Source organism: Ascaphus truei, chromosome 4 (assembly GCF_040206685.1).
Source record: "Ascaphus truei isolate aAscTru1 chromosome 4, aAscTru1.hap1, whole genome shotgun sequence".
Classification (NCBI taxonomy): domain Eukaryota; kingdom Metazoa; phylum Chordata; class Amphibia; order Anura; family Ascaphidae; genus Ascaphus; species Ascaphus truei.
This window is the reverse complement of record NC_134486.1, coordinates 397955063-397978380: the sequence shown is the minus strand read 5'-3', so window position 1 is coordinate 397978380 and position 23318 is coordinate 397955063. Positions and strand designations below refer to the sequence as shown.

The 23318-nt window shown below is 42.9% G+C and overlaps 1 protein-coding gene across 1 annotated transcript in view; it reads left to right on the top strand.

Annotated features, from left to right (window-relative positions):
* The window catches only part of EPHX2 (epoxide hydrolase 2), a 384986-nt gene extending 378142 nt beyond the window's left edge, over positions 1-6844 (top strand). Inside the window, exon 19 of the mRNA XM_075598616.1 lies at positions 6826-6844. Coding sequence (XP_075454731.1) covers positions 6826-6829 — 4 coding nt within the window. The 3' untranslated portion in view covers positions 6830-6844. The remainder of the gene's footprint in view (positions 1-6825) is intronic.
* The last annotated feature ends 16474 nt before the right edge of the window (positions 6845-23318 follow it).

The following is a 23318-nucleotide window of genomic DNA, read 5'->3' as shown; positions in this document are numbered from 1 at the left end:
TTGTGAGAGATCACAGCTCAGTACGCCAAAGCTATTGCTCAGTGCTATTTTTATAAAACATACAGTATACGCAGACAGTTTCGTACCCGTCCCCCTCTTCTTTTTCTTTTGCTATCTTTTTATTTTGAGTAAGTGTAGTGAACATGACTGCTGTATACTGATGCCAAACAAAAGAAACCCTGATGAGTCAATGTGAAGAGCGTGGTCTCCAAAGTCTGGGTAAAAATAAAGAGGAGCTTGCTAGAAAATCTTGCAAGAAAATGATAGAGAGCCGGATGCTACGCTGGGCCATGCCGACCACAGCAGTGACAACAAGGGTGGCATAGCCCTAGAAATTGCTCACGGGTCAAGGAACCAGTACCCTGGATTTGTACTTGCAAACTACTCTCCAGCACCTGGGACAAGTAGATGATGCACTGTGGTTGCAGCTGTGGCTCATCACCCAGTTTGAAGATCGTGAAGCAGAGAGAGAAAGACAAGCTTCAGAACGTGAAGCAGCGAGATATGCTGCAGAACATGAGGATGCAAGGGAAAGTTACGCTGCAGATCTAAGGCACCAGCTGGAACTTGCCAAGCTCCAGAGGGCATCGCCAGCACCAAGCAGCAGGGAGTCTGAAGGGAGGGAGATTGAAGGGAGACATTGTTCCTTTTAGGGACCTTTGCGGAAGGTGAAAAGTGTGTCAGCTAGATAGCTGTGTATTAACCCTTGTCCCATATGCAGGACACGTGCTCACAGGTGGGCCGTACGTGACATAACTCATTCCTAATCTTGATATCAGCAGTTTAAGCAATGTGTTTGTTTGTTTAGAGATTGGGAAACATGTGGAAGCACTTTTTATCTTTACAAACATGCATAAATGGCTTGAAGTCAGGATTCGTCACAGCAGACAATAGGGAGGCCCAGAGAAAAAACTTTTCATTAATACATCTGAGCACTTTGCTCCAATTTTTCCCTCGTGTCCATCAGTTTGTGATTCATGATAAACAAAATGTACATTTGTTCAAACATATGAGGCTACGCAGAAACCGAATGACTTCTTTTATTGCAGTATATGTTACTCATAGGCAACCAGCAACAATCATTACATTGTTTCCCTCATATGTAATGCTACAAATATGAGCGAGTATCCAATTTGTGAATGTTTAATACACTCCATTATGGAAAGCTATTTATGGAGACTTTGAAGAACTACAGTATGTGGATTAACATAGAGATTATGGACCACAGGCCATTTTAAAAATGTGCTTGTTTGAGTGGTTAGGGTCATAGGTAAAATCCAATTACTAGATGCTCTTCAGGGACTCATCATCTCTAACTAGCCCGCAGGTCAAAAATACAGTAGTAACTGAGAATGAATTCAAGATAGTGTAAATCTGGTAAGGGTGCGTCATTGGAGATTGATCTAAACAAAGGATATGCAAGCATGAAGTCATGATGATAAACGAAGACTGAAGCAGCTAGCAAGTATCCAAGCATTGAGGTCATAAATGCAGATCCAAGTCAGGATATGAAATGTTATTTTCAGTCTGAAGCCAACCATACAAAATAATATATTATATTGATCATACAGTACATCTCACTAATCTTGGATTTTCCTTATCCTAGTTTTGTCTTTGTATTAACCTCTTTGCTCGGATGCTTGGCAATTTTATTTTGCTCGTGATTGCTGCCATGTAATGAACTGTATACATAACAGTTCTTACATCGAACACAGCTATTAGCAAGAGAGGTTTATGTCAGCTCTTGTTTGGCAGGTAATTCAAAACTGAGCGAATGTTTTCTACACTACAGTAGGAGACTGACAGTCCCAAAGAACTAGATTGGTCATCACTCGAGTCTAGGCGCAAAGTTCACGTTTCCTGTCTTGCCTTCAAATTCTTTATGGGCAAGCTACCCAGCTACCTGAACAAGCTCCTCACCCCTACCACATGCAGCACCTATCACCTGAGATCAGACTCCAAAAGACTGTTCATGGTCCCAAGGCTCAACAAAGTATCCGGCCGCTCCTCCTTCTCTTACCGTGCACCCCAAAACTGGAACAACCTACCAGAGACTCTTACATCCACCACCAGTCTAAGTTCTTTCAAATCTAAGGCTGCCACACATTTTAATCTGGTCTGTAACTGTTTCATACGCCCATAATATAAATTATCTTTAACTGTGCATGCAATGTCTTGTATATAATGTATACCCTGCTCATTATGTAACTGTTTTTGTAAACATGTATTATTTGTCTATATTCTGTGCCCAGGACATACTTGAAAACGAGAGGTAACTCTCAATGTATTACTTCCTGGTAAAATATTTTATAAATAAATAAATAAAGTACTAATATTATTCCTTGCTGGACCATTTCTAAGCTGAGGTATTTTGTTGCCCTCTCTCTTTCTACACCATAAATAATTCTGTTACTAAGGGGCCTATACACAAAGCAGTGATAAAATCTGTGCATTTGTGCCCGACTATGGGGCCTATGCACTAAGCGCCGATAAGCCACTTATCGAGGCCTTTTCACCAAAAACGCCTACAGCTATTCCGTAATCTCCGATAAATCATCGTTAAAAGTACTTTTCAGCATATTTTTTGGAGAGAAAAACAAAATCGCCAAATGAGCGGCGATAAGCCACTTACCGTCAGGTTTCCACATTCGTTCAATTCTGGTAGCCTCGAGAAGGTTATCGGGGCCTATCGCGCCTCTAGAATGGCGATTTCATCACAAAATCTTCCCACCAGGAAAAGTTGCCATGAGGGTGGTGTGAACCTGCCGAGAAGTGCAGAGAGAGGACTTAGAAAAGAAAATGCATTTTCCTGCCTCGGATTGATGACAGTAGTCTCCGGAGCCGATACATATTCATATCAGCACCGGAGACCCCGGCATAAATCCGATGCAATAAAAATGCATTTACAGGCAACTTCATTACCTTATCGGCTAACCGCTAAGGCAATGAAGGGGTTAAGGAACAACATCAGGTATATTGGGAGAAAACAGGGTGAGTGAAGGGGGTACTTGGCCCTTCACTCACCCCCTCTGTCCCCGATAAACATTACAATATGTACTAACCACCAATACACACCAACCCCCTGTACACCCACATAAAAGCATGTTATTTTTTATGCACAGGATTGATACCAGAGGCCAGCGGGGGTCCTCGGGTGGTCTCTGCGGGTGTCTGAGGGCCCCACGAGGGTCCCTGTGGGTGTCTGGGCATCCTCAGCTGGTTCCCGCGGGTGTCCGTGGGCCTCCAGGTGGTCCCTGTGGGTTTCTGGGCATCCCCAGGGGGGTACCCGGGTGGTCCCTGCGGGTTTCTAGGGGTCCCCGCTGGCCTGTGGTACCAATCCTGTTCCGAAAAAATAAAAAGTGCAATACACGGATATAAATACAAATACATACAGTAATGGGCAAAATTACTACCAGGGACCAACTGGAGGCTCCCAGACACCCGCAGGAACCACCCGAGGAGCCCCAGACCTCCGTGGTGCCCCCAGATACCTGCGGGGACTACCCGAGGTCTCCCAGATACCCATGGGGCCGCCGGACACCAGCAGGGATCACCCAGAGACCCTCGCCGGCCTCTGGTATCAATGCAGTGCAGAAAAAAAACATGCTTTTCTGCATGTCTCAATCTGTTTAGCACCAGCCTTTAACTGGTGAAAAAATCTGGCGAGCTTTTATACTATGATAAACGTATCACAGCTTTGTGAATATCAGTTACTGGCAACAAAAAAAATGGCCGGTTTCCCATTATTTGGCCTATCGGACAACTTTTTTTTCTCTGGCTGTTTAGGGGTGATAAAAAGCCAGTATAGTGCGATACTGCACTGTTATCAATGCTTTGTGAATAGCAGATCAGGCAGTATCACGCTATAAAGGCATTTATTGCCCAATAAACCGCTTATCACTGCTTTGTGAATAGGCCCCTAAATATCTAAAAATGCGTTTGAGGACTTTTTCCTATCTACAGTATGGTTCTCGTCCAGTTTGGTGTGAAGCTGAATCCCTGTGCAGGAGAAGTTTTAATCCTTTCAATTTGGAGGGAGCTGACATTTTCTCAAGTACAAGTGATTTCACAATATATTGATTCAGTATTTTGCCTACTACTGTATATCTAAAACAAGATATAATACCAATATACAGTACATCGGCAAATGTGACCCCAGTTGTAAAAAATGTGCATGTCTTTTCAAAGCTGTGCATGGCAGGGAAAGATTAGCTATCAAGAAATTACTGAAACAGCAAATTTGATTTAATGAAATAATATCAAAATGCAACTATTTCAAATGAAATGAAATCCATATACAGTAACTTTTTGTAATATAACCATTTATTATAGTACATAGCATTTTTTTAAATTACTATAATGTTGAACTGCAATTTGTATTACTCTGCAGATGTTTAGCATCTACTAATAATCTTAAACTATCACAATGTATCTACAGTGTAAAGTTATATAACCATGGTAATATGTAACAGTCAATTTGCTACTTTTACTGATCATACTGCTTGGTGCAGTACAAATTAATGAGTGAAGAATACAGGTCCAGAGACCACAGATATTCATTACTGATTACGTGTAATTTGTATTCTGTGGGATGTCTAAATGTACACCAATTTATGATGACACTAAAGGGCTTTTCAGTGACTCCCTCGACAGCGCTATTTCTACATTGGGATAAAAAGGATTAGTAAATTGGACTTGTGGCCAGTTCCCATTAACATATATCTTTTACTAGTGACATCCGTCTCGTGTAATGTAAGGATGAATAACTACAGTACAATCCTCTGAGGATTCCTTACTATCACACATAGAAAGAGAAGTACCAAGAGGAACGCTGTATTAAAGACTTGTAGCACTCTCTGCAACTCACCTTCCACCTTGACATTTCAGAACAGATGACATGAGGCTTATGCTAGAAGAAATCAATGGATCTCTGGCTTTCTATGAAGGACCCAGACAAGGTTAACTGTGACTTTGACATAGGAATATAGGGTGTCTTTGATGCAAAAAGCCCTGACACTACCACCTTGTCACTGTATATACATAAGCAGCTGTCTTCTTTCAAATGTTGCAGTAAAGTGCTTTGTAGACACAGAATCAGAGGATGCCAAACAATTGTATGTGTGTAAATGTTTAATTAGTTAAGTTATGGTGGGTAAAAAAGTGACAAAAACCCTCCACGGCAAAGCATATAGCAAATGGAAATATTACTGTATACTCATTTGCATGTCTTAGACAGGTCTGCAACCCTGTCTTTCACCATTATCACCCAGCACACAGCACTTCCACTGCAGCAATGGGTTCTGGGAAATTATATGCAAATGAGCACACAGTGCCACCTTTTGCTTCAAAACCATAAACATGGTTCTCTATAGGCTTAAGCTTGCTGCATGGTCACAGCTTTGAGCACATCCAGGGTTAAGATGCATAGCCAGCAAACCCACCCACAGACAGACTGTTTCGACCTTAATGGGTCTCCTCGGTGAGGGGTTGGTTATACTGGCTATGCAAAAAATGAAGCAAGGGATAAGTTTTACCATACTTAGTTAAGTTATGGTGGGTAAAAAAAGTGACAAAAAAACCCTCCACAGCAAAGCATATAGCAAATGGAAATATAACTGTATGCTCATTTGCATGTCTTAGACAGGTCTGCAACCCCGCCTTTCACCATTATCACCCAGCACACAGCACTTCCACTACAGCAAGAGGTTAAGTATTTAATAATATAATGCCAGCAATGTACGGCAATGGGCTCTACATACAGAGTAAATAAGACTTACTGCAGGAAAATATAACATAAAACTAAGACAAGTAAAAAAAAAGTTAAGAGAAGGGAATTACTAGCACACATCTTATAATCTTCTGCAAGCTTTTGGGAGACTTACACAGACAGTAGTGGTACTGTACATGTAAGTGCACTGGTTCAGAGAGCATGGCTAATAGCGTGACTGTGCATCTTGAGAGAGTAGCATAACAATGGATTAGTGCGGAGAAGTATGTGCTGAGGGCAGAGAAAGAGAGAAGAACTACAGTATAGAGTTTATGTGGTATTTATGTGGTATTTCATCTGGAAAGAACTAAAACAATGGAATTCAGATATGTGCAACTCTCCAGCTATAATATATTCTTATATTACTGATGTAACAGTGACTTTTGTTACAGTTTGCAGCTCAAACTGCTGGGAACATTGGCAACAATTTATCACAAACAGGAAAGTGTTGAAAATGTATTGCACTGCTGGGGAGGTGGGCTAAAGCCTGCAATAGAAATCAGAGGATGCTCAGTGTGTTAAAACTCATTAAAAATGACTGAGTTGAATAATAATTTTTAGAAAAATGCTTTATTATCTAATACTACAGAACTGATTTGTTTTTAAAAAAACCCCACGTAAGATATTGCTTGGATTGCTCCTTTACAACACATTAAAAAAATGGCTGTAACAGTTGTTTAAAAATAAATAAATTAATTAACGCAGTAAGTATGATCTAATACTACAGAACTGATTTATTAAAATAAAAGACCTTTGAGACCTCAAATAATGAGAGCAATGCCAACATGGGATCTTTTTCTTGTCTTGGAATCTCTGGTGCATAATCTTTCCGAACCATTACACAAGTTGTGTTAAGATTGTTAACTTGGAAGACAGTGTTTTTGATTATGGTTATATCAGCAAGGAGAGTGTGACAACTACAGTCTCTTTCTTTCTTGCAAGGAACCTTTCCTCGTATTCCACCAAAACAATGCAGGTGTTCCTTTTCCTTTCGAAGGTTGTCTCAACTTTCCATTTGCATCAAGACATCATTTTCTCCTCTTTGTTCCCAAATCCAGGTAATCCTAAATGGACAAAGCTGCTTGGATGTAGTAAGATGCTGGAAGACATACAGTATTTACTCAGGGTTCAAGATTTCAGAAGATCTGATCTGCTGTTTATACTCCCAGAGGGACCAAGCATCGAGGGCAACCATATCCCAGTGGATCACTTCATGCATCAAGATGGAAAACGATATTACGAACATGCAGAGGCGTGAAATACTGCACATTCAACTACTGTAGGGCAGTCTCCACTTCATGGGCCTTCAAGGCGCAAGCATCTCTTATGCAGATTTGTAAAGCAGCTGTGTGGTCCTTTTTTTTACACTTTTCTTAAATATTATAAATTGGACGTTCAATCCTCAGCTGCAGTAAGCTTTAGTAGGAAAGTTCTGCAAGCCATTGTATCATAATAAATGGTTAAAGTTTACATTGCTTGTTTCCCTCCTGTGCTTTGGTTTGTCCCAACCAGTTCCCACTGCCATGGAGAGGAGGGGATGTGTAAAGCAAAATAGAACTGTATGCAGGTTACTTGTGCCTGCAGAAGTTTCTTGTCTTACTGTGCTGAGAGGAAGGGCTATCTTAATCAGTACACACTGTCATCTTTTTTGGAATGGAGAGAGAGCAGAAGAGAGGGAAATAATACTATGTTATTTAAATGTTACATTACACAGGGTCTGGTTGAGAATAACATAATTATTTATTAAGCTATGACACTGTAAATAACCTAACGTTATTTTCTAGCAATAATCATTACAGTGTTTATCATTTGCATCTTATTATGACTAACATCCGTTATAGTTAACACTATGCACTTTAGGTGAGAAAACATGACTTAGGGCCTCATGCAGAGAGCATCGAATTTTCAAATTGGCGAATTTCATAAAAAGTAGCTTTTTTGGAGAGTTTTATTCTCCATATGCAGAAAAGTTCGAATTCTGCTATGTTTAACATGGATGCGTGTGGCGAGTTTAAATGGGAAAGATGCGCGATTCAGAAATGTGTAAAGAAAAAATCGCGCATTTTTTGTCCCCTTTGCTATAGGCGGCGAGCGCCATCTTATTGCCAACTTTTCCTGGCGCGGCAAAAATGAGAAAATCGCGCCATTTTCCTGGCGCGAACAGCCGCTACATGCCGTTCGTACCTCTCTGCATTCGGAGAGTTTTAAAAATGGCGAGATGGAGGTTCTCGCCAGCTGCGAGGCGAGTTTTAGAAATAGAAAAAAAAAATTGGCGCGTTTTTCGTAACTCGCCATTTTCTGCAGTTTTCTGCGCGAAATTGTACAAAAAATGGCGAATTTTGAAATAACGATGCTCTCTGCATGAGGCCCTTAATCTTATATTATGACCTTTAGTGATTAGTGTTACTATTAACATGACATTAACTTAGGTTACCCTCACATTAAATAGCCTATTGGAGTTTTAGTGAATCTGGGCCAAAGAAGACAAAGGAATTTAGATGGTTGGGGATGTGTGGACTAGTGTATTACTGACGCTGTAAAGCAGCAGAGGAAATGAATTCATTCTAGCAGTATTGGAGAGGACAACATTTTAATGGAGAAGAAAAGGGGGAAGACTATTGTATTTCCTAGGCAATGCGCTAATCTTACTTGATGGATGTGAAAAATAAAAATACTGTAGGTAGCATGATACTTTTTATTGGCCCAATAATCGTTCACAATACACAAGCTTTTCAAACCTCACAAGGTTCTTCTTCGGGTATGTCAATCATATGGCGGATATGATACAGTATATTAATTGTACTATAATGGTTCACATTGAGAGCTGGAGGACGATATGCAAATTGATCCATTAGTAAAAGTCAAAAATAACGTTTGAAAAAACAAACAAACAATGGTCAGTTTAGCAAGGGGTAAATGTCAAAGCTATCCAAAAATAGGTTTACACAGCAATAATAACTACAGCACAACTTTTTGGTTCCTAATGCTACCAGCTTGATTGATTTTGGACGTTATGATAGCTTGGCAGTATGGAAGGCGGTGCTATTATATTTTATCTCCACTACTGCTGCTTTTTGTAATGTTCAGAGTTTCACATATTTCACAATAGTGGATTACTGTATTGTCCCAAAATGGTAAAAATAGCTTCATGCAGTAGTATATTAATCACTTTATATTACATTAAAACTTCCTTGAACATTACTTTCTGCTAGGGTTGAGAGTATTTGAGAAAACTGAAAACTGAGGAGTTATGCATTAAGGTGCGTTAGTGTAGATCGGACACAGATGCTTAGAATTTCCCATTGACTTCCATGGCACTAATGCACTTTAATAGACACGAGATCCAGGGGGAGCAAGGGGAAGAAACAAACAAATCTAAGTGCAGCAGAATGGTAATGGGTTAAATGTAAGTTTCCACAATCTTGGCTCTTTCAAAATGACTACTTACAAGATGTAAGAGTCATAAACAGCAAGGTTGACTACTAGTCAGTGGAGAGTATGCGCAGTAGTGGTCATCAGGGTGGTTCTGGTACTCAGGAGGTTAAGTTCCACAATGCAAAAGAGAGAACAAAAACTGGCATAGCACAGATCAACCAAGATATAAAAAGTTTATCTAAATATAAGTAATACACTCACAATATGAATGATAAAAACGGGCATGTCACACTTCATAAGTGTAAGTGAGGATATCAGCAGCCAGCTAGCTCACCATCCCGCAGCTCTCGGTACTCGTCTGCCTCTGCTACAGTGCGTCGTCGCACGGCTCAGCGTCTGACGTCAGATCCGGCTTCCTCGGTATGATGGGGGCTAAATGTAGGCTTTTTCATAATAATAGACACTTTTGTACAGTTATAGATTTTTTTCTTTAAATAAAATTGTAAATACATACACTCACACTGCAGATATATATATATATATATATATATATAGTTATGATGGGTGAAAAGGTGATTAAAAACCCTCCACCGTATAGCATATAGCAGATAAAAATATTACTTGTGAGCACATTCACATGTCTTAGACAGGTCTGCCACCCTGCTTTTCCCCATTATCACCCAGCATACAGTGCTTTTTCTGCAGCAAGGGATTCTGGGAAATGACATGCAAATGAACACTGTGACAAACGCCCCTCTTTTGTAGCGCTGACGTCTGTCTGGGTTCTTCCCGACACAGTCTTCTAGGGTTAATTATACAACAAACAGGAACATGCAAAGTATTACGTTGCTTAACTCAGGCTTCTGCCTGCTTTATTTTCATCCAAGTAAGGTACTGCAGCTTTAACATGTGTAGGTTAGAGGCACTCAGACATTTTCATTCAGCGGTTCGCTTATATCAGTGTCATAGTATTTCCCACACTGTTATTTCAAGTAACAAGAAACCAAATTATATAAACAAAATCCTATCCCTTTCAGGGATCTAACTACACATCATAATCAACCTCTAACTGCTGCTGGGCCAACTAACCTGGTTCCCCAGCTTAAAACAATGCCCTCTCATTTAGGGTCACTAGATACAGCATAGTCTTTTAGAAACAGCAATACATATTTGTTTGTCTTATCTGTTCGTGGTGGGAACTCGGTCCCAAGTGTCCAGGCAAATCCTCTGGTACTGTGATACTTGGAGGGGCCGTCCACCCCGAGCTGGATTCCGGGGAGCAGCCAGAACCCCAGCCCCCAGGCTCTAAGGAGAGAGAGTGAAATGCAAACCTCTCTGCTCTAAATACCTGTGCAAGTGATTAGAAGAGCAGGTGAGGGAGAACTAGACCCATTGTAATCTATGGTCTGGATTTTCCATCCAGCAGCCTGAGTTAATGTGAAGCTGTGGAATGGATCATTTTTAACTATTCCTGCACTTTCTGACCTAAAACGGGGCAGAAAGCTGCCTAACATCTTTGGACTATGTCACAGCACACAGTGCCACCTTTTGTCTCAAGACCACATTGCATGGTTGAACCCTTAAGCCAATGCATACTGCTTTAAACACAGCTTTTAAACATAGCCTGGGATGAGATGCAAGGCCAATAAACCCACTCACAGACTGACTGTTTCGACCTTGTGGGTCTCATCAGTGTGAGGTTGGTTGTACTGGCTTTGCAATTTGAGACATGAGTAGGTTTTCACCACACATTATTTAAGTCATGATGGGTGAAAAGATGACTAAAAACCCTCCACCGTGGGCATGGCGTGCGCTGACGAAGGCACTGGGGCCGTGGCCTTAGCATGAATGGACAAGTGCAATGCAAAGTCTGCAGCTAGATTGCTGAGAGAATATGACATTTGGGGAACACACAGATGTAGCAGACGTTACTGCGGACATTATCGAGTTACCACTGCCCCATTCAAACAAAGGGAGCCGCCTGTATCAACATCGGCCGATGTCGTGTAATACCAACATTTAATTAGAATTAAAAATATATTTTGCCATAAATAGGGTGCAGCCTGCCTCTAAAAGGCTTTATTTCTACTATATATATATATGTATTTTTTAATATTTGCTAATGTTGTCAGTGCCTAGCACCAGCTGTTACGAAGATGGACATTTCCTACCATGAGATTGTACTAATATGCTGCATCGCCTGTTGCTCTCAGACACCACATCTTGGCCCTGGGATTTTTACAAATCATGCATTTTATTACACCAGTGACATGGGTCACAATTTGTAATCAACTGCCAATTAGAGTGGATTTAAAGTTCATTTGATGCCTTTGCACAAGGTCGTTTTTCAGAGTGTTCATACTAATGATTTTTCGTTAAGGTTTTTTCAGCTCTGTCACAGTTGATTAGATGTTTTACAGGAAAAAGAAGAAATCAGCTGATGGAATGAAATTAACTGACAGGGAATATCCAATGGGACATCTGCAGACCACTGCCTACAAGCAAATCTATGGTTATGGGGAGTTCCACTCGGTTCATATTGAAAATAACTATTGGAAGATGATAGAAGAGGAAAGAACATTTTTTTTAGCTTTCCGGAAATGTCATGTCCTTCAGTCCACCAGGTAGCACCATGGGTAATAGGCTCCACCTCCTGAGGTAGGACAGGATCAGACTTGCACGGGCCCTGTAAAGGGAACCTCACCCTTTACCTGTGCAGTGTTAATAATAATACATGTGTAGCGGTGATTCCCCCACCCTCTGGGAAATTCCACAGCTACAAGGTGTATAGTGGTACATACCTGCTGGCTCAAAGATGTTCTTCTCCATTAAAGAGTACAGCATACAGACAGCCACTGCATACTATAACACTGGTCTCCAGCCTTAGGTTGGTCCCTGGACTTCAACCCCCAGGCATGGGCCACAGAGGTCGGTCTTAGCTCTTCCCCTACTCCCTGATGGAGCAGTGGTACTTACTCCCACTCCCCTAAGGGACAGGATAGAAAGTGAAAGAGCCCTGCACACCTCTTTTTGTGAGATCAGTCCCTCTCAAAGGGAGAGACAACTACTACATTTAGGAAGTGCTGCCCCTTAAGTCCCTGGGGGAGGGTTCAAGGTCTGAGCCCAGGATTGGGCAGAACACAGGCCTTGTCCCGCCTCCCCCTGTCACTCAATGAGCTGCTCACTGCTGGGGAAAACTCAGAGTGAGCCTAACATTGCCTGCACTGTACCAGGACTTACATGTTGGCAGGGCAGGGTAGTAGCCAAAAACAGACATGGCTACACATGGTTAGGTAAATAATATTCAGGCACATGATCCCTTCAACCCAAATGTATTTTTAACCATAACGTGAGGGAAGGGAAAGCTACAGTATGTGCTGCTTGGTGGACTGAAGTAAATGAAAGCTAAATGTTATCTTTTCTTTCCATCCATCTGGTAGCACCAGGTGAATTATTACAGCAATAGTGAGGGACATGATCCACCAATCCAGCGATGTTGTGGTCAGCGACGAGTTCGCCTCTGCATTGGGTGGTGTCCAGCTGGAGGGTCCCACACTGAAGAGAGTCTCTCATAGGTAGCTGATTGTCCGGTCCCAGACCACCGGAGGCCAGGATGCAGCCGTGTCCTGCCTGTGTCCATCACACTGGTACTACAGGGGCAGTGTCCCTAACTGATGGGCCTGTCCCTGCAGTAACCACAACTGAGGTGAGTTAGGACCTAGCTGTGGCATTAGGGGGTCTCTGGCCTAGTGCAGGGGCCACTGACGCCCTACACACGCACACCCTATCCTTCTGATGTCCCAGCTCCGACGGCATGGTCTCAGTGTGCAAAATGTATCTTATTACTCAGCAGGAAATGTTGCAGCCCTCTTGGCTGAGCCTTCTCATGTGCTGCTGCAGCCCCTATGTATGATGGGGCTTGTAGTCCCAGAGGAGCCCTTCACACAATAGCCGCCGCTACTAGAGACATCTCTGTGTATGCGCAATCCCCTGTTATGGCTGCCGCACTGCTGCTGGTCCTGCGCATTCGCAACTGTGCGCAAGATGGTGGCGCCCTTTAACGGGAGCCGCCGGGAGCCTCCGGGAGCCTCCGGTGATGCGCTCGCCTCCCTGAGCAACCGGCAATCCGCCCAGAGCTCTGGTTCATCTCCCCACGTTCCCCCCAGCCTCCGCTGCCAGTCGCAGCTGCAGCAAGAGGTAAGGGGACGAACAGGTGACCAGTGGGATCCAGGGGAACCTAGGCTATACAAGAAGCAAAAAAAAACCAGCGATGAAAATAAACTACATGGAGAAGTTCCTTATCCTCCCCAAGAAAGCAATGCCACAGGAACAAAGAATGAGATAAGGTACCAGGATTCCAAGATGGCTGGTGCAGCATGCACTCCAGCAGGCAAAGGACTTGGCAGCAGAGGAAAAAAACAGCCTGAAACATGGAGCAGGACTGAGTATGCAGAAACTGAGGAGGGAACAGAGGCCTTGCAAACCCCCTGTCGACAAGCACAGCTGCAGTTGCTGACAAGCTCAGGAGAGGTCTGAATGCAGGGGAGAAAAGCAGCAATGGAGGCAGAGGAGGGCTAGGGAAGGAGAAGAGACACATGCAGGAGATGAGAGAGGGGAAATGGAGCAGGCTGAGGAGGGAAGAGGGGAAGATTACAGAGAAGGTGAGGATGGAAAGGTGGAATGCAGAGCTCTCTCTAAAAAAGCAGCCATTGCAGAAAAAAAACCAGGGTTCCAAGGGGGAAAAAATGAGGCAGAGGAGAGAGAAAGTGAGCCAGAAGGGGGCAAAAAGCATAACTATGGTGGTATTAGCCACTTTCAAGGCATGACCAGTTCGCAGGTCCTAACACTATCTGATTAAAATCCTTATTTACCTTTATAATTAGAGGCAGGATGGTCCTGGCATTGAACCTGTCACAACCAGCTGCATGAAAAGAAAACCTGCTTACTTGGAAATTGGGGAGGGGTGAGCTTTAGTGTTAGAATCTGTGAACTGGTCATGCCTTGAAAGTGTCTCGCAGGCTTATATGCTTTGGCCAAAGGGTTAACTAAATGACCCTTTTTCAAGAGATATATAGGTATTTAACTGTGAATTTTTGTCACATTGGATGTTGCTCTGGAGTTCTTTGTTTCTTGTTTTATTATTTTGGGACACAGAAAAAGCAGTGTTAAGAGGCAACCTGATTCCGTATACTGCCCACTGACAAAAAGAAATGACAACACCGATAAAGCCACGACAAGAGATGACATCCCCTATAAGGCCACGACAACAGATGACATCCCCTATAAGGTTGCGACAGGAGATGACAACCCCGATAAAACTACGACAGGAGGAAAGCATCCTTTGTCACTGTCACACAGACACACACACTGTCACTCAGACACACACACTGTCACACATACACACTGTGACTCACACAGACACACTGTCACTCAGACACATACACTGTCACTCAGACACACACACAGACACACACACACACACACACTGTCACTCACACTCATGCAAGCAGAAGCAGCCTCTCCTCTCCCCCTCCCCCCGTAGCTCACATGCAAAGTTCAGAAGCAGCAGCTATCCTCCTCTCCGCAGACACCACAGATCACCCTCTCTCCCCTCCTCCTCCCCTCGTAGCTCACAGGCCATCTCCCTCTACCATCCCATACCTCAGGCAGCAAGAGGCTTGAGTCAGCGAGGACTGCACGTGCGCTCCTAGGAGAGGAGAGGGAGGAGGAGAGCGGAGGGAGGAGAGAGGAGAGTGGAGGGAGGAGAGCCAGGGCAGCAGTGAGTGCGGGCAGCCAGGCGGAACCCCTGGGACTGCTCCACGGAGCCCTGGTGGAGTGTATATAATGACGTCACCCTGCCTTGCACTCAGGGACCGCGATAGCCAATGAGAGCCAAGGCCCGCCCTGTAGTCAGGCAATGAGAGCCAATGACAGCCAAGGCCCGCCCCGCAGTCAGCCAATGGGAGAGCTTGACAGCCAATGACAGCCAATGAGAGTGCGCACAAACCCACAGACAAACATCCTGACTGACAAACATTTCAGTGTTATGTATATAGATGGTTTCTCACTGCTTGTCAAACTCGCACTTGCCCCCATTATATCTCCATAACCCCTTGTATCCTCCTCTATTCTATTTAGTTTATCTGTTTCATTCCCCTCCCCCCTCCATCCTAGTTTGGCATGCATTCCTTCAGTTTGTCTCTGAAATATTACATTTTCATTGGCATATAATGATATTATTGTTAGTTAAGTTATTTTACTTTATTTCCCGTTATGTCAATAAACTGTAAATTTAAAGAAACCCAATAAAAATGCATTCATCCATGCTTAATAAAAAAATCACCTTTCTTTTTGTTAAATAACTTGGTGATAAGTGCACTCTATCTCAGCTAAATTGTCTAATTAATGGAGGCTTATTCACCCACTTGCAATAAATGTGGATGAGGGAGGAAACAGCAGTGTTTTGGCTGCTACCAACAAGTGATATTTTTATTTCCTGTATACCGTACATTGAAGAGTATTTGTCCCTTTTTTTTACCCACCATAACTTTTCTAATGTCTGGTTATACCCACATACCCAGTTCACATTACATAGCCAGCAATCAACCTCGCACTGATGAGACCCAAAAGGTTGAAATATCTGTCTGTGAGTAGGTTCACTGGCTTTGCACTTTTTAAACCCAGGGTGGGCTGAAAAGCTGGGTAATACGGCAGGGATAAGCTTATAGGGCTCCATGTTAAAAGGTATAAGAAGTCCAGTAAAGAGTGACACACTGTGCTCATTTGCATGTCATTACCCAGATTCCCTGGCTGCAGCGGAAGCACTGTTTGCCAAGTGATAATGGGGAAACACAGGGTTGCAGACCTGTCTGAGACATGCAAATGTACCGCAAGTGGTGTTTTTATTTGCGGAACGCTGTATGGTGGAGGTTTTTTGGCACTTTTTATTTTTACCCACCATAATTTTTAATGTCTAGTAGCTAGATGGAATGTTCTGTAGAATATGCCTGCTCAATTTCAAAGCATGCTGATTAAGAGCTGAATTACTCATGTTTTTATCTTGTAAATCACAGACTAAATTATATTGGCAGCTTATTATCAGGAGTTATTTTTCTAAATAATTTTTGCCAAAATTAAAAGCCACTAACAGCTTCTCATTAATTATTTACCTATTGGTGGGGCATCTGAAAGCTTGTTATACTTTAGTTTTGTTAACAACATTCATGTAACTTTTTGAAAAGTATGTTGCATATATATGTAACCCTGTTTCCCCCCTCCTCTGGGAACTACACTGGTTACTGCTTCTGTGTGGTGCTGAAGCCTACCCGTGGTGTCAGGAGAAGCTGAGCTGCGTGATGGTATGGGCAATGGGACAGGCTTTAGGGACATATTTTTTACTCACTCATGGTACAGCGCCTCCAGCCGTGATACGATCTCAGGATGTGAGATATCAGTTCCCATCACTGCAGATGTCTCCCTCCTGCCCAGTAACTGACAACTGGGCAGAGAACTGGGTAAACAAGCAGCTTTATTCAGGGCATTGACAAAGTGAGAATATGATGTAAGGAGGGGGGGAGGTCTGACATAAACAGCACTGGGATCTAAGCAGCCATTTTGAGTCAGCATCCATCTTAGGTGCCTGATATTGTCTATTGTCTGTATGAAAGTTGGTATGGAAGTTAGTTTAAAGACATTTTTTTATTTTTCCTGCTCCTGAAATGATATTAAGCTGTTCAGCTAAGCCACAAGACCTTGAAGAGGGGAGAAAAGTGCAAATGTTATGAAAATAAAAGATAGATAACCAGAACGTCTCGCATTCCGAGGGAGGTGCCCATGAAGTCCCGTATGTAGAGGAAAAGTCACCGGCTTTTATAAGGAATATTAGCTGAGTCATTTCATTTCTAATATGAATCTCATCGTAATGCTTTTAACTCAATGTGTTCATGTTCATATTTTGTTTATCTTATATGCTTACGTAGTGATGCACACGCAACCTCGTGTAGGGGGCGTGGGCTTAGTATTTTGGGTATAAATAGGGCCTGTATGCCAGTATCTCGTTGGGGGGAGTTTTATTTTTATTTTGAAACTGCCTCCTGCGGGTGCACGTACACTGCAATAAACTTATTTGTCATTCTGCAAAATGATGTGTCTTATTTATCCACGCTTTTCACAGCATCATACAGCATCTTCAGCAGTATCATCTGCATACGCCCCAGGACTTCTGGACAGTGCTTTGTCTCTCCACTTCTCTTGCTCCAGGTGATCTTAGGCTAGCCAGCCCAAGTGAACAAGCTTACCCCGGCCTGCAATGGGGAAGACTCACAGTTCCCACCATCCATTCCCCTCCTTCACCCTAGCCAGGGATCAGGGAGGGACACACTCACATCCTCTCTCCCCAAGGTGGAGAGGAAGACTCCTCTGCTTCCTTCTCTCAAGGCTGCCAGAGAGAGACTCTCTTCTTCTCCTCACACCATGAGGTGCAGAGGGGAACTCCTCACTAACTTTAGCCTACTCCTCCTTAAAAATTTCTGGAAGGTGCAGGCTCATGGACTGTACCCACCTACAAGGGGCTGTATACAGGCCATGAGACACCACCTACCTTCCATCACTTTCTGGGGAAGCAGGAAGGGGGGTCAGGGGCCCACAGACTAACCTGCTAATGCCTGGATCTTAACAGGACTTACATAGCAGATACACTATGTGGAGAGAAACAGGTACGGCTGGACATACCCTGTTACATATATATTGGAAAATAATCTTTGAATTCAGGGCACCTTTGGCAGTGAAAGGGTTAATGTTTAAATAAAGATACTGGAGCAAACTAAAACTCTCTTTAGCAACCAATGCAGAAGAAACTCCGGAGAACCCTGGTGAGAGTGAGGTCTATCACCATCAGATACTGGAGCTGCAATAATATTTTCTTCTCTGGGCAACATCAGAGCACAGAACAGAAACCAATGGACTGACTTTAAAAGCATTCAATGGCACAATAGTTTCAGCTCCGATGACAATAATAAGGTTTTTTTTTTGTTGTTTTTTTTTTACAAAAAATAACTCAATAAAAGAATGAACAAATTGGATTCTCCATTTGCTTGGCAAGAATTTACAGCTTCTGGTAATCAATTATTCCCAAGAAGGAAGGATTATCCATCTGTAGGTTCTTATTGGTGAATGTTGCTTTCAAGTCTTTTTAGAGAGTTTATTAAATCAAACATATGCCACTTAGCTGCACAATGGGAGATACCTCTACAAGCGGATGTTAAAAATAAAATGAAGAACAGTGTTCTTCTTATGTACAGATTTAAAAATCTGGCCAATGCATTACATACGTAAGGTATCACATGAACCATGTAGAAAATAGGACTGTCTTAGACAATTTTATTTTAATATTGATCTACAGTGTAGGTTTGGTCTCAAAAGAGCACACAGGTATTATATACAATAAAAATGTGAAGATGTTTCTGGTGAAGCTGTCGCAGAGAATATTTAAACCACTGTGTAACCTAGAGCACCAGTCGTTATGTACTTGCCACACACTTCAGATAGGACATTAAACAGTTTATTGAAGATAGTAACCAAACAACACAACATTTCAGGAGTAGGAGCCTCTTCCTCAGGTACAAATAATTCTGAAGGTTTCAGCGAGAGCTTTATTCTCCATGGAATAAAACAGCAGAAGCAAACATGAGCAATATTCAATAGTGGAGGTGGAGGACTGATCACTGCAAAAAGATAGGGCTGGAGGCTCACATCCAATACAAAAATAATTTATTTAATAAACTAAAAATAGTTTATTTAATAATGCATAACAGCCAAAAGGCAAAAAAAGGTCCTTGCATCGGAGGACCTTTTTGCTGTTATGCATTATTAAATAAACTATTTTTGTATTGGATGCGAGCCTCCGTCCCTATCTTTTTGCAGTGATCAGTCTTCCACCTCTACTATTTACTTACCGTGGACAGAAGCACGCCACACCGAGACCGCATAGACGCCGCCACTGTGAGTGATTACTTACTTTCACTTTCTACCTTCTCCGGCAGCCAGTGTGTCTTCACATCACTCTAGCCGCCTATGCCGCTGGGATCACGCTTGTGCATACCATGGGGTGAGTGCTGCTGTATTCATCACTTACCCTTTACTGCGCAGTGTCAGTTTCCCCATATCGGCTCTTCACGGGCTTTCTTTTTGAGCAGGACTGTGTTGCTTATACATACATTACCCACTGTGCAATTGTCGGAGGTATACCCTTTATGGCGTATATTGTCTTGGTTCTACTAATGATATTTTGTCCGTGTTGGAATACCCAGTAGCACCAGTGTAGGAGTCATCCCTCATTTCTCCTGGGTTTATTATGAGCAATATTCAGAAACATTTAATGGAGGATATAGGACATTTAGATATGGTCATTCTGTAAAAAAAAATATATGATGTGAAAAAAATGGCTTTTTACTTACTGGGGCTTAACATCACAATCTGTGCTTTGAGCTAAGCTTCATTATAATTGTTTTTATTCATCTGAAAATAATTTTTCTACTGACAAAGTAGATGCAGTATATTTGCACGCATGTATTTTCTTTTTCCTTCTAGGAAAACACGATTTGAAAGATACAGTCGGAAAATGAATGTAATGAGAGTGCAGACTGTAATTTAAAAAAATATGCTGGTAAATAAATATAAAAAGAAACTCAGAGATAAGGGATAAAGTCAGGTGCTCTGCAATGTAAACTATAGTTATTGTTTTAATGAATGTACTTCTAAGCTTATGGCAAGGTCATTGAAAACAGATATTGAAATGAGTCTTAAACAACATATATTAGATACCTTTTATTGGATAGCAAGAAGCTGGTCCAGCACAACAGTATTCCTTTAATTTAGGGGCTACGTGTATTGTACAAAAAAAACACATGACCTTAGAGCCATAGATGTCAACCCACCTTCCCTGAAAAAAAACACCTCAAATGCACTTAACCAAAAACAGCAGCTGTGACAAAACCATATGCCACTCCACTAATCATCAAAGGAGTTGAAAAGGACATTTAACACTGTCCAACCCCCTTGATGATGTACTGTCGATGACAGAATATGGTCCTATAGTATTTCACATCATGATGTACAGTAGATATCCCTATTCAGGCATCTAAATCAAGGGTCTGGACAGACCAGATACTTCTTATGACTGCTTCTTATCTTCTGAGCTGCTCTTGGACACCTCTGTGCAGATCATCAAGACTGTCTGTATTGGAAAGATTAATGCTGCAGGGGTCCCATTCAGAGGCATGGACCCCCACAGTGTTAATCCTCCCGGGCCACAAAATTTTCTGTTTTTGGATCCACAGAGGCACCACAGATTTCCATATGTTGGTCTGTGGCACCAAAAACAGTAAGTCTTGCTACATCTGGAAGTCAAACCACCAATTCAAGGATTGCCCCCCTTAAATTCATTCTGGTCCATATCACCTTGCCTCTGCACACAGCCTCTCCAGATCATCCCCCTACCAACACCAGGAAGATCAGCACCAGAATCACTGGCAGCCATTTGAATGCAGGAGGATGCCAATGGACATTAGGAGAGTTCAATCACCCCCAGGAGCCATGAAGGAACCGATTGAACTTCTGCCCCACACTTCCCATTATTCCCTAGTCTTCATAAGCTCCCCCTTCTTTCCCTTGTTAAGGAAAGCTACCAGCCCTCCTGTCACACCAAACCGTTAACCCCATGCTGACCAAGGGCTAGCCCCTTCTGGCCGTATGCCCCTTTCCCTAAAGCTTATGTAACGGGTTTCCCCCCCCCAATCGCAGATTATAGGGTGGGGGTGCAGGAAACATATATTGTTACTCAGCGTGGTGCACTACCTGTTGGCTCACAGGAGGGCTGAGCTTCCGCCACGGGAAACCTGGGGCACAATACTAGCATATACCATTACAATGATGCAGCGCCTCCACCTGCGATGGCTCCCACCAGAGGGGGAGTGGTTCCTCGCAGGACAATACCCAATAATCACATACAACTGATTGTATAAGAACGAATACATTTTACCTGTTATGACTAGAACATGCAATGTCAAATAGTAACAGGTGTCCCTTTCTAAAGGTAACCTGACTCAACGATTCCTTATGGTTAACGCTAACGGACACCACGGCGGGTGTCCACACTAAATGCGTCACGGCGGACGCTACTGTCCCAACACAATAATCCCACCCTCCAGTCCAGTGAGTCCCACCCAAAGTCTTGCACTCCCAATACATAGACCAGCGTGTGTGTATTTGTGTGTGACTGCGCAGTCACTATGTCAATTGATAGGCCTTGTTGGTGCACGTGAGTAGATGCGTTACCTGCCCGGGGTCCAGCCGCGGGTACTGATACACCGAAAGGGAACCGCTAGGGGTGTCCTCCAAAGGTGGGGTGAATTCCAGCGTGGATAATATCACCGCTTCTTCCGCCGTCGGTACCTTGATGATAACCGGGTTGATGTCCACAGGCTGCAGTCAATCCTACTGAGCCTCAGCACTTATAGTCTAGCGGTCCCTTAGAGACCAAGCTTAGGCCCAAGCCTTTCGGCGGAAAGCGCAGCGTCCGCTGGATTCCTCACTAGCATATATATAAAGGGGCAGGGTCCCTAACCTAGGGCCTGTCCTTATCACACTCTGCTAGGATGACTCAGGGCTATCTGGGGCCTAGGGGAGTACTGGCCTAGTGCCAGGAGTCACGGACTCCGGCACCCTACCTCTTACCCCTAGCTACTCCAGTCGCCAACTGCCGTCGTGGTTCCTGCGCGCGAAATGTATCTCTCTGTGGTCAACAGAGCTCCTCTATCCCTATTGGCTCCCTGGCGTCACGGGGCCGCTCCAAAGGCTCATGGGACTTGAAGTCCTCTTGCAAAGCCCTCCTCTATAGGCTAGTCCTTCGCGGGCTTTCTGGACCTTTACTGCGCAGGCGCGAGCTCCCTGTAGGCCTGGAGTGCTCCTGTTCCTCGCGCATGCGCAACGCCCCTAACAATGGCGGCGCCCTGCTCCGCGAACCGACGGAACCACCACAACTCGATGCCGGCCGCAACCCTTAGTACTACGGGGCTCGTGTACCAACAGGAGAGAAGGTAATACCGCAAGGGGACCTGGCTACATCTAGGACCCACTGTTTTGTGAACAAGGTAGACATCAGGATTTTTTTTATCAACAATATTTGTCTTACACACTCAATGTAGCAAGGAATACCTTCAATGAATACTTTCAAGCCATTAGAATAGTGGTGAAGGAATCGGGGATCAAATTGTTGATTATGAGCGGTGCTATCTCATAAGAAACCTTCCAGCTCCAGTGTCTGTAACGTGTGTTCTGATGCTGGAAGGTGCCTTATAGAATAGCACTGCTAAGTAATTGTGGGCCTATACACCATAAAACCCTCTTTAATTAAGTTAATTTCTAGATCTATTTGCTGCTCATTGTGCAATTTGCAAATAAAGCAATCCTCCTGCGATAGTTTAATGTTGCAATCACTTTAATGTAATAGCACTAAGCATATATTGGTCCATCACTCACTTAAAATGCCTTTCAGAAGCATAAATCTTGGAAAAATTTGAGTCTCTCAATTTACTGAGCAGCAAAAATGAAACAGCTATAGTATTACTTAAATAATTACTTTGATACTTTGACCAAGTACAGTAATTCTCCTTTCCTCAGTAAAATTGTTCTGTGACATAAATAAAGAGTTGAGGCTGTTCTGAATAAAAGCTTTCACACATCTATTTTAAAGAGAAATATGTATACATACAGTATGTGTATATATATATATATATATATATAAAATCAAAAAAATAAAAAAATAAATAGATGATACCGTTCTGTGGCTAACGAAATGCTTTTATTTGTGCGAGCTTTCGAGATACACTGATCTCTTCTTCTGGCGATGTTACAATGAATGAAGCAAAAGGTAAACTTAAAAACAGTGTCTCTTGGAATGTTATCTGTGCTGTTCCTTCCCCAGGTGTGGATGTGTTTTATGGCTAGAGGTGTTAAATGGTTCCTGAAAGCAAGTGATGAAAGAGTGTGTATGTGTATCAGTGTGAATAAAAATGAATGGAGAGCCCACAGTATATACAGTGCTTTACACAAGGTGTGTGTGGAGTGGGACTGGATATAAATGGTGTGGGTGGGTGTGGAAATATTTTTTTATTTTTTT